The sequence below is a fragment of the Mytilus galloprovincialis genome, chromosome 4 (assembly GCF_965363235.1).
Source record: "Mytilus galloprovincialis chromosome 4, xbMytGall1.hap1.1, whole genome shotgun sequence".
Taxonomy (NCBI): Eukaryota; Metazoa; Mollusca; class Bivalvia; order Mytilida; family Mytilidae; genus Mytilus; species Mytilus galloprovincialis.
In genome coordinates, this window is record NC_134841.1 from 15,819,456 (window position 1) to 15,832,557 (window position 13,102).

Below are 13,102 nucleotides of genomic sequence, written 5' to 3' on the forward strand. Positions count from 1 at the left end.
AATAATGCATATGTTTTTTTTTTATAACTAAATGGATAGTTTTCTTTATCAAACTTATGTACATATATTTTTTTTCTGAAGAAAATTCTTTAATTTGTTCATATTTAGAAGAAGTTTACTTTATTTGAATTGCTTCCTTCCAGGATTATACATGCATTGGTTCAAGAATTTGATAAACATTATTTTTCACCGGTCACTCGTTTCTTATGACTTTGAAAGAGGTTTCATCAACTCTTTTAGCCACAAGTGGTATTCGTCATCATTTTTTCGAAAATCGTTGGAAAAATTAGCCATTAAATAACGTTAAAAACAACTAAAGCTTTTTTTTCATTTCAAAACAAACAAGATTTAACTTTGAATAGAATTTGGATCACCTTGGCCGCATCCGGACGAAGATAATAGGATTTTGAATTCGATGCCTCTAGTAAAGGTTAAAAACTTGTACAACAATTTACTGTATTTCTATCACGTAGCGAGTCGTTTTAGCAATACTTTTAACATTGTCATATAAGCGGGAGTTTTGTCTATCAATTAAATCAGCTTTAACCCGTCAGTTTTTATCAAAATGTTCTGTACCACATCAGGAATATTGCAGTTCTTATTAAATAATCAGTTTCTTTGTATCTTGGCGTTTGTTTTTGTTGCAGTTAAGTGTTTCTGTTTTTCCGTTGTTTTCCTCTCATAGATGTTGTGTTTCCTTCGGTTTGACTTTGTTACCCGGATTTGTTCTTTCTTAATTGATGACTCTTTAATAGTGATATATTATTGTAACCTTTATTTACAACAAGTGTCATATGAACTTAACATTATCTATGTTCCATGAAGATGAGGTCAAGCTTATATGAACCATGCCAGACAAACATGTTCGTCTTACAATCACGCCATACACCAAATATATTTGACCTATTGCTAATAGTATCTGATTAACTTACAAAGTTATGAAAATTTATCATTTACCTTGAACCATAAAAATGACGGTAACGTAATATGAACACTGCCAGACAAACATGTATACCTTTACAATTGTTCCATATACTAAATATAATTAACCAATTGCCAATATCATCTGAGAAATAAACATTGTCCAGTAGACCATGTAAATGAGATCGAGGTTATATGAAATCCTATATAATCCTACCATACACCATCTAAAGTTGCCATATTGCTTACACGCGTTTTTGACGTAATGAATTTTAAACCTGATGCCTTTTGTTATCTGCTGTTCCTGTGTTTCTAATACGTTCACCTATTTGTTTGTATTGTGGTCCTGTATTATTATGTTGTCATTTTGATGTTATATTTAATAATGCCATCAAAGTGCGAGGTTTGGCATGCCACACAACCAGGTTCAACTCACCATTTTTTTCTTTAAAAATGTCCTGTACCAAGTCAGGAAAATGGCCATTGTTATACCATTGTTCGTTTCTGTGTGTGTAACATTTTTACGTTGTGTTTCCGTTGTGTCGTTTGTTTTCTCCTATATTTGAGTGTACTATAAGACGTGTCACGGTACTTTTCTATCCCAAATTCATGTATTTGGTTTTGATGTTATATTAGTTATTCTCATCGGATTTTGTCTAATGCTTAGTCCGTTGCTGTGTGTGTTACATTTTAATGTTGTGTCGTTGTTCCCCTCTAATATTTAATGCGTTTCCCTCAGTTCTAGTTTGTTACCCCGATTTTGTTTTTTATCCATAGATTTATGAGTTTTGAACAGCGGTATACTACTGTTGCCTTTATTTATAGTATCTGAGATATAGACCAAATTACAAAAACTAAACATTGTCCAATGAACCATGAAATTGAGGTCAAGGTCAGATGAAACTTGTCTCTTTGACACATTCCCCATTTCCATTCTCAATTTCAATTTGACATGTACACCTTTAAATCATTACATACATCAAATATAGTTGACCTATTGCTTGAAGTATCTGAGTAAAGGACTAAATAACTTTATTCCTTCAAGACTGGTTTATGGAATGAGATCAAGTTCAGGTCATCCCAAACATGTTAACATTGCAAGAAGCCAACACCACATATACCTATCCTAAAACTAGTAATAAGTGAATATTTCAAAACTAAACAAAAATCTTAAATTTTTCAAAGCGGTCACTGAACCATAACAATGAGATTAAGGACCATAGACATAGGACAAACGGTAACTTTGTAACGTAAGGTTTCTGCACACAAGCCATGAGACATTCTTCTACCTGCTAAATTCTAAAGCTTGAAACAAATAGTTTACACCGTAGCCGCTGCCAGATTGTAATACATATGTCTCGCATATTGCAACTTTCGTCGCAGGGGAAACTAAACTGAAGAGCTTATACACCTAAAAGGACACAAGTAAAACACTGGTAAGAGCTTTGCATGATAGAAATATTTTTCTTAATTTAAAACAATTCCCAAACGTTTGTAAAAGCAAATTTTAATAACACAATATCCATATGTTCATGGTACATACTAAGCTAGTGGACTTTTTATACCCTCGGGAACTAACAATCCACAACCAGATGTATCGACCAAGTGGTAACGATATCATTAATTGTACCAAGTTTTTTGCACAAGAAGTCATTTCAGCAATAATTGTCTTCACAGTGATACTCAAGTCCAAACTATTTGGAAATCCAATACGTTTTACGAAAATGAGAATTTTATATACTAAAAAAGGATAAAAAGTATTTACAAAATATCATTAAACATTAAGAAAACGCTTATTGTAGCATCTATAAATTTCATATAACAAGTTAGCATTGTTTATCGAATGCTTTTTGTTCATATTTAATAGTATTGAATAAAAAATATTGTCAATATCAGACATTATAAACAATTATATCATATGTACTGAAGAAGATATCAGCACTTCAAATATTTACAAGACAAAATGTTCACATTTCTTCATATCATTAAAATGTTTAGTACACCATTTTTCACTGTCATAATGAAATTGTTTAAGCTCAAGAATAATATGTTAGTACGCTCTGTTGATTTCCACGTAATAGTAAAGTAGGAGGCAATCCTTCTGTTAAGGTTTCCAACCAACTCATATATAAAGCTCCTGGACAGGAGGCCTTTTTAGGAATCGGTAAAGTTCTGAAAATAAATATTGTTTAAATCATTTAAAAAAAACTCCCTGAAAACGTTTAGAGGCTTTTTATAATGTACATGTATGTCTCCAGTGATTAACTGATTTTTATTTCTATATATACTAGAGTTAATACTCCCCTGGGAACATACAATATTTTGATACTTGTTTAGTACTAATTTTAGTGGTATTGTATGATTGTTATTCTTTGTAGTATCTATGCTATAATGTGCATAATTGAGTTTCTTAAAATAAAATATTTCGTATTCCGTATTGAATTATGTAACCTATGATGTCACCTCTTTAAGATTAATGGTAACAAAATATAACAATTGTCTTGCACATACGTGATTGCATTTTCTTTTTATACCGGGCATGTTGCGAAAAAATTAGTGTGATTCATAGTAGCAGCAGAAGAATGTCAGACGTATGCAATCTTTTGTACTTGTGAAGGAGGCTACTTATACTGCGTTCAAAACAACTTATTAAAAGAACATTCTATATTTAGGTTGTTTAAGATCACGTCAAGAAGTTCCCTCAACCAACTATACTTCCAATCGAACATTGATGAAATGTAATGGACAATCAATCAATCAATGGTTAAAAAAATTAACACATACATGATTTAATTAAATACGATTTCAGGACAAACATAGCAATTTGCGATTGACACAAGACAAACCATCAGTATGTTTTCTATTCTAATATCAATATCAACTATTTTTGTTTTTGTATTCATATAAATAACCATCCCTAGAAGTTAAATAGTATTTTTCGGAATACAATTGTAAATTCAGTAACAAAATAATTTTGAGTTTTTATTCGTTAAGCAATACATTATTTACAAGTTCAGCATTCGGGCTTGATACCGGGGTGATATTATCATATGTCATAATGACACGTCTAGTAACAATCAATATAGGTATTTAACTTACATTACAACTAGTGATGCTTCCTGTGAATGCGTTAGCAACTGATCCCGTAGTCGAATATATCTGTAAGTCTATAAAACAAACCATGAAGTTAATATATATATATATAAAAAGATCACTCCATATCTTACAATGCCATAAAGTAAATAACCTGTTCACACTTTATAAAGCTGGTGATTGAAGATAACTACATTTAGCAGCTACACATTTCCTGACTACAATTATGTAAATTTAAAAGCATCTTACTTCTTATATTTGAAAATGATGCCTGTGTTGACATTTTAATTTTGAATAGGACGAAGGGTCATGTTTAACTTTCATCTCTGGTATTGCTCATTAGATTTCTGGATACCCTCTTATCATTTAGTCAAACGTCAATCAAGTCAACACTGAACCCCTTACTAACCAATCATTTTATGAATTAAAAACTATTGCTTTCATAGCAAAACATTATCAGTGTTACTAACAGTATCATATCGCCAATTTTCTAACCCACTAATTTATTCAAAGCGGTTTAAGGGGGTAAATTATGTCATAAATATTGATTCTAAAACCAATTCGAATACGATACGATAAGTATCAACTCTAGACGTACACAATGCCTTATGATTATTCATTATGATTGTAAGACGATATATAGACACACTTTTGTTTTAGCAAAAGTAATATTAAAGTTCTTTGTGTTACAATGCAGAATTGCAGGTAAAGTAAGGTATGACGTTTGTTATACCATTAGTTATAGAAGCAAGCGCCCAAATTGTATATGAACACTATGTGATCACCATGTATATTAGTTCTTACTTTTAGTTTATTAGAAATGAGGTCTCCATCGTTTATCTTCCATGGATATTCTGATGAATATTCTCCAGTTTTTAATCTCCATTTTCTTATCATAGCCTCAAACTTTTTGTACCTGGAGAAATAAACTGAATTAATTACTAGTGTACAACACTAGATTTTTGATAGTTTACCAAATGAAAATAAATACACAAAATAATTCGTTAGTGTAAAATTCTGCAAACCGCTGCTTTGCCTATATATTTACTGTAACAAATTATATAATGCATTGCACTACTAATATTTCCATATATATTGATAAAAATCTTTGAGAACATCATTGCTTCAAAGTCATAAATTTATTGAGGATAGAAAGAAAACAAATCCGGGTTACAAACTAAAACCAAGGGAAACATATCAAATATGAGAGGAAAGTTAATTTGACTATATATAACTGAACTTACATGGCAAGTGTTGGCTTTTTCGTTAGATCCTTTACAATTGTTAATTTAACAAAGTCTATTCGAAACTTCTTCAGCAGTGATGTCATCCTAAAATGTACATACATATCTCATATTAATGTATTATACAGTACCATTGTTCATACAGATGACAATACCATATACAATAAGTGGGACAAACAATGTCAAACACAGTTGAGTAATTTCAATATATAATGAATGCTGTATACAGAAAATCTGTGAAACCAATTAATATTCAGCCTTTTACACCAAATCAAAATCAAGGTGCTTTGTAAGGTATTCCTCGACTTTAAAATGTTCGTTTGATTTTTTCGTTGGGATATTCTTCCACGGTCCCATCTTGTAAGGTGTTGTTCTTGTTATTTACTGATATCCTTTATATGAGTGTCAATATGAAAAATGTACTAGTAATTGATGATAATACATGTCCAAAAAGTATTAAGTTAAGTTTGGTCTTCAACCATCTATTATTTTCCACTTCCAAACCACTTTTTATTTTGAACTCGAGCATCACTGAAGAGACATTGATTGTTGGTGCAGAGACATTGGTACCGTTTATACTATTATTACAAGATGGGAGAAAAATATTATGTTTTTGTGAATAATTATTAGTTAAAGGAAATGTGACTTCAATGTCATTAACATAATAGAACACAGTACAAAAGTAAATTTCCTTTATATTACCTAGCTTCGTCTTCTTCGTGCTGTCCTTTCTTGCTTGCAGCACAGAACACCCTTAATTTACAATTTTTCCACAATCTCCGTTTTGACAGGATATATGGTATTAGCAACGTCAGTCCTGTATAATAAATAAGGGAAATACTTGTCAATTTCATAGCTCTATTCTCATATCATAATTCATGAGAGATATGATCAATTTTAGTTATTTTTTATACAAAAACAACAATACTTTATTCTCTAAATACAAATACAATCAAAGGTACAAAAAGATCTACAAATAAGTAATACTATCAAGTTCCCAAATAAGTAATACTATCAAGTTCCCAAAATGAGTAATACTATCAAGTTCCCAAAATAAGTAATACTATCAAGTTCCCAAAATAGGTAATACTATCAAGTTCCCAATAGCTGGATTTTAGCGAAATTTATTTATGTTTTTATCTAAAACAATCTCTTAAATACCAAAGCAAAATTATTCAGAAGTGATATAATTAATACCAATGAGACAAATATCAAAATGCCACTGCCTCTAAAAAATTTGCAATACCTATACAATAAGGTCGGAAATAAAATGTCCTGACATGACAAATTGAAAAACTAACGTCCTGATAAATAACACATTTAACACAAACCAGTACGGCAGACATGAACCAACGACTATCACTGAGTTGATACAGGTTTCAGAAAATATTTTGTCTACTTATAACTGTACTTACTATTATACAATTAATATTATTAAAAGTAATTACATGAGTTTAGTCATAGAAATACGAGATAATAAATTGCTATCATTATAGAATAGTTATCAAAGGCACCAGGTTTCTTTAATTTGATACGCCAGCCGTGCGTTTCGTCTACATTTTTTAAAAAGGCTTATCAGTGACGCTCTGATCAAAATAAATAAGAAGCCAAACAAACACAAAGTGAGCATTGAGGACCCAAAATTCCAAAGAATTGTGCCAAATACTGCTTAACCAATATATGCCTGGGATAAGAAAACTAGTATTTTGAATAATTCATACTTTTGCAAACAGTTAATTTATAAAAATGACCATATAATTGATATTCATGTTAACAACGAAGTACCGGCTACTGGGCTGGTGGTACTCTCTGGGACGAAACGTACACCAGCAGTGGTATCGACCCAGTGGTGAAAATAGTTATCAAAGGTACCAGGCTTTTAAATTGATACGCCAGATGTGCGTTTCGTCTACATAAGACTCGTTAGTGATGCTCAGATCAAAATAGTTAGAAGCCAAACAAACACAAAGTTGAAGAGTATCGAGGACCCAAAATTTCAAGAAAGAAATCAGACATGAAAGGTCTATTTAAAAAACTAACTGCTATTGCCATTTATTCAAAACTAGTTCTTCCGAAAGATAAGAATGTGAGAAAAAAAAGACAAACTCTATAATTTTAAAAGATTGTTGTATACATTACTGTATTAAGGTTATACTTCGTAAAAACACTACATTCCCTTAACCACACATTGTTTACCTCCATCATCATAAAGCCACCAGACGTCTATGGTTCCCTGGAGTTTATTTCGAAAGGTTTTTACAGAATCTTTAGACACGGAAGATGTCAAAACAGGTCTACTTGATTTTACTGTACTTGTACTGTTTACATTTTGATTTTCAAATCCAAGATTCTCAAAACCTTCAGGTACAGACATTAATCGATTGGAATTTATTTTTCTCTGTTTGGTAAAACTCTTTCCGTTGCTAGCATTTTCGTTTATTGTTGACACATCTGTTCTTTTTTTCTTGTCATTTTGATTTTCTTCTTCTGAAAAAGAAACAAGTAAATTGATAGCTATATAAATTCAGCACTACAATTAACTCTTCAAATGACAACTTAAAATTAAATAAATTGGCATTTCTATTATGAGGTAACAATCATCAGATACGACACTACAATTAAAACTCTTAAAATGACGATTCAAAATAAACCAAAGTGGCAGTTCCATTATAAAGTTAAAATTAACATTAACATTATACTTTATATACATAAATAGCAATTGCTATGTCAACATCTTTTTCAATCAAATCCTTTGAAAATGGTGTATTGAAATATTTTTATTTTCAATTAAAAATAACAATTAAGATCCTACCATCGTCAGACGATTCTTCTTCTTCCTCCGAGTCAGAAAACTCTAATGTGTAACTGTCGTCTGGGACTCTCATTATATCAAATCCATCCTTCACACGCAATATTCCTACACCATATTTTAAATCTAACCCGTCTCTAATAAAGATAAACAGATATGAAGAAAGCTATATTTTTGGCATAAGGTATCAATGAATCTCCAGCTTAAAAACCCAAGGATACAAAAGTAATCGTTTCAAGGTAGCCAGGGTGTCTTCCTTCATCATTGATTTTGATATTGCAGATAAATCTTGTTTATATACAAAAGAATGTGTTTCCTTATATGTACGGTTTCTTTCTTTTTCAAACAGAATATTTTAGCTTGAGTCATTTTTTTTTTAATTTTGCAACATAAGGGAGGATAACTCGGATGAAGAAAATTTTACAACAGAAATCTAAATGTTTGAAATGAAAAAAAGAAAAACAACGGAACAGACGATAATAAAACTAGGGTTCGCTCAAAAAACAAAAACTAGATAATCTTGAAAAAGATTTAAATCAATTTCTATTAGTTCTGTTATAAATTTAGTAGGCCAGAAATTCCGGATGTTATAAATCGAACGATTCCAAAATTCGGATCCATCAAATTTCATGGAGTTTTCTATTGTATACATGACGAATCATGGGAAATCAGGAAAATCTTTTTGAAATAAAAGTAGATCTTTGCACACTTCAAATGAAATCGTATTATATTTTATCATTTCTTTTGGGTATTTCTTGAATTAGTTTGCACCAATAGGCACACAAAAGATACAACTGTATATGTATGCAAACAAATTCTAGCCGCGATTGAAGATTTCATGCTAAAATTAGGTCTTAAAGATACGCTGCAAATTCTCTCTCAAAGATCAGATGGAAAATGGTTATATGGGGGAAAAAATTAAAATAGCCCTTCTAGACGTCATAATTATCTTAATAAGATTAACTTTTGATATATCAGTGTAAAAGAGGTTCATTCCTTACTCAATGATATTGACGTATTCTTCCATTTCCATTGGATCAGCATTTTGCCATCCAGTTTTGTAACCAAGCATCAAGGTATTTGGCCTCAGTTTCCCTACACCTAAAGCCTATAATGGATATGTATGTATAACGTAAGATTTCCAAAATATATCAACTTGCTATTCATAAGATGAAGACATAATCTTTCAATCAGTTTAATTGAAGTCTGGAGCTGGTATGTCAGTTAACTGCTAGTAGTCTGATGTTAATTATGTATTATTGTCATTTTGTTTATTTTCTTTGGTTACGTCTTCTGACATCAGACTCGGACTTCTCTTGAACTGAATTTTAATGTGCGTATTGTTATGCGTTTACTTTTCTGCATTGGCTAGAGGTATAGGGGAGGGTTGAGATCTCATAAACATGTTTAACCCGCCGCATTTTTGCGTCTGTCCCATGTCAGGAGCCTCTGGCCTTTGTTAGTCTTGTACTATTTTTAATTTTAGTTTCTTGTGTACAATTTGGAGTTCAGTATGGCGTTCATTATCCCTGAACTAGTATATATATTTGTTATGGGGCCAGCTGAAGGACGCCTCCGGGTGCGGGAATTTCTCGCTCCATTGAAGACCTGTTGGTGATCTTCTTTTGTTGTCTTCTCTATGGTCGGGTTGTTGTCTCTTTGACACATTCCCCATTTCCATTCTCAATTTTATTATGCATATATACATGCATAAATGCCAATTATTTTATAATATGTCAAACTGTTCTTTACTTAGAGATATCAAAGTTAATTGAACACTTTACCTCAATATGGATACAGGTTTAACTATCATATCATTATAGAAGATAAAGATTTTTGTAGATTAATGATCAGTTTTGATTAACAAAAGCTTTAAAACAATCTTGAAACGATATTCTAAAATTTTAGAATACGAAATGTTGATTTCAAATTAATATGGCAATATACAAAAAGTGTAGATCAAATACCTGCATTAACACCTGAGCTCCAATACGTAAATTAGGTGCAACTACACTGTTATAGAAAGCACGTATTTTTCTTTTTTCAAACCACTTATATGCTGCTGTAGATCGAAGTTTCTGTACATGGTCTGACATATCTCCCTGAAATTAAATTATTTTTTATCTGTATTGGTTAACACTTACTATAAGTAGTTTTATACAAACGCAACATGACAGATGCGGCAATATGACCCAATCGAGGATTCCATATTCACTAAATTCGGCTGACACTTAAGGAATTATATCCATTAAAGATTTTAAATCTGAGCTCACCAAAATTTTAAACAATATGACAGTGGGCATGACAATATTCCGAAATTGAACAAAAATGTGCTTCTGGTAGAACTGGTCACCAGAAGAGTCTTGTACAGCTAAATATGACTAGATAATCGGGGAAAAAAGTGTAATTCACTCATAAAATAATAAGTTTTGACGAAACCAATAGTCCTTAGTCGCAATCAAACAACACCAACTTTGTTCAACCTCCGCCAACTACAGAAGACAGAAGAAGCCCCGTATTCGTTTGATAACACAAAATATAAAAATTATTAAATGTAAAAACTTCTCCGCAAAATTCTTTACAAACCAAAAGATTGCTTATAAATTACGCAAAACTATTGAATCAGAAGAGGAATTTAACATGCTTTAAAACAATTATTGACATATTGACAAATGGACTTAACGAAGGCACTACAGAATAATGTATTGAACAGATGCAATCTATTGATAACACATAAAAGTGACCTCTAGCTTTGAAAAAAAGAAGTATCGCTTTAGATAACCATAGGCTTGGTTGATACAACAGATTCAATGAATGTAATGATCAGATTCCCTTTTATGGTTTTTCAATATTTATTCGTTACAGCTGTAATTTGTCGAGAAGAAGTCTGCCACAAAATAAATTCTTCAACATGACTGACAAATATCATTTGAGCCACTCAGGGACTTCTCAGCAAGCTGCAAATTTAAAAAAAAGTCGATCTGTACATGTCTTGGTATCAAATATTATCTTATGAGGATTCACTATTATTCGTTAAATACCAATTTTCGTGGTTTTTGGGGGTACAGGCGAACCACGAATTTACATGTTCAACGCATTACACATTTTCCACTAGGTTGTATGCAAAACCACGAAATAACATATCAACGAAAAGAATCCACGGCAAGTTTTCTTCAATCCATGATAATTGGTACCACGAAAATAAATGAATCCACACTAAATAAGTCACTTTATATAGATCGATTTTCAATGCATGTATGTATTTTATTTTCAACTAGCCTTAGCAAAAAATATATACTTATGTATCATAATCACATGCTTGATATATATTGAAAGAGCAAATATTAAACTGTATGGTTTGAATATTGAAATGTAGTAAGTAATAGATATTATTAATTTATTATTATCTAATATTGCATGATAAATATCCTATAATATATGGTTTGTTTTTTGAACAACTATTTGTACACTACCAACATATCTTTTACAATTCGGTGTACTATTTTCAATGTAAACAATATTTACAACCCGAGGGTCATTATTGGTTCAAAAAAATCTTAAATCTTGAATCTTGATCAGCAAGAACAAATTAAGGAGAGGTTACATTGAATAATTTATTAAATTATAAATTTATTATTATTTAGTTATATATATTTTAATCTTACGTTCTATAAGTTTATAGGAATACGATTGGTTGAGAGCAAGCGCGTGGAGACCGTGTTTATTTCATATTAGGTTAGCAGGAATGGTTTATTTCAATACACGAGTAGTAGTGGGGTTACGTTCCTTTGTATAACAACACGCTGTTTAGGAAAATTACCGAAAGATTACAACAGACGAAGAAATTAATAGTGAACGATTGAAACCAATTCATTAAAAACATTAAAAACTTATAAGTTTTATCGTTGGCATTTGTTTTTGGATAGACCAATGGGAGTAGTTCCTTGATAATGTAATAATGTAGCCTCATACTCAATAAAACAGTTATTTTCTGATTTCCCTTTTACCCTTATGAACCCTATAATTCATTTTATGTGTTTGAGCTTTTGATTTTGCCATTTGATTAGTGACTTTCCGTTTTGAATTTTCTTCGGAGTTTTTTTGTGATTTTACTGTTTCATCATGAACTGGTATCAATGAAGACTTTCCACATACAATAGATTACCGGAGATGTTTTCAGAAACCGAGATAACTTAAAATATACGATATGAATAGGAAGTTGAGTTTAATGAATTATCAATGAAATAAAGGATATGACCAGTTATTCCGGTTATAACTAGGAATTACGATAAATTGACGAAGTTCGTGCATTGCGTTTAAAATATTTTTAAGATACATGAAAGCGAATCTTCAAGTTCAATGCACAGAAGGGAAATAGTGCATTAAGTAAATGTGTTAACCAAGTACAATTATATATTTATTAATTATGTCAGGTATCATGTTATTTGTTAAACCTCGTGGATGATAAATCATTATGATGCTGATAAGACAACATCATGTAATATGAACATCACATTGAAAATGTATTTTGTAATTAGTTCCTTTTTTCTCGGTTGTCAACGGGAAACATATACAATGGGTTACTATTGAAGGCTGTACGGTGACCTATAGTTGTTAATGTCTGTATCATTTTGGTCTCTGGTGGACAGTTGTCTCATTGGAAATCATACCAAATCTTCTTTTTTATATGTCAAATATTATTTGAAGGCTGGTGGATTCACTTCCGGTGCCAAATCTATCATGCAAGTTCAGAACTTAAACAAATCAACCATAAAAAGCAATAGCTGGGTCCTGTGATAGTCTGGATGAAAGTTGGAGAAATTTGGATCTTAAGGACTGTAATGGCTCATATTTTGACCTAAAAACTAAATATATATCTTTTTTTTTAAGACTCATTTCCTCAATAGTATCAAGGGACATAACTACTGTTAATGTATTTACATTTATTTACGGTCGTAAGTGTTATATAACGGTCTTTCCACATTTAAATGAGATAGGGTAATACCCACTATATTCCTTTCTGCACGAACGATTT

At 31.2% G+C, this 13,102-nt stretch overlaps 1 protein-coding gene across 1 annotated transcript in view; it reads right to left on the bottom strand.

The window, feature by feature from the left end:
• Nucleotides 1-2,412: 2,412 nt before the first annotated feature.
• The window catches only part of LOC143071461 (solute carrier family 12 member 3-like), a 29,121-nt gene continuing 18,431 nt past the window's right edge, over nt 2,413-13,102 (bottom strand). The window contains exons 15-23 of the mRNA XM_076245762.1: nt 10,035-10,169; nt 9,069-9,175; nt 8,071-8,204; nt 7,455-7,745; nt 5,961-6,075; nt 5,259-5,345; nt 4,819-4,930; nt 4,021-4,088; nt 2,413-3,093 (exon numbers count right to left, since the gene is read on the bottom strand). Of these exons, the coding sequence (XP_076101877.1) occupies nt 2,958-3,093; nt 4,021-4,088; nt 4,819-4,930; nt 5,259-5,345; nt 5,961-6,075; nt 7,455-7,745; nt 8,071-8,204; nt 9,069-9,175; nt 10,035-10,169 (1,185 nt within the window). The 3' untranslated portion in view covers nt 2,413-2,957. The remainder of the gene's footprint in view (nt 3,094-4,020; nt 4,089-4,818; nt 4,931-5,258; nt 5,346-5,960; nt 6,076-7,454; nt 7,746-8,070; nt 8,205-9,068; nt 9,176-10,034; nt 10,170-13,102) is intronic.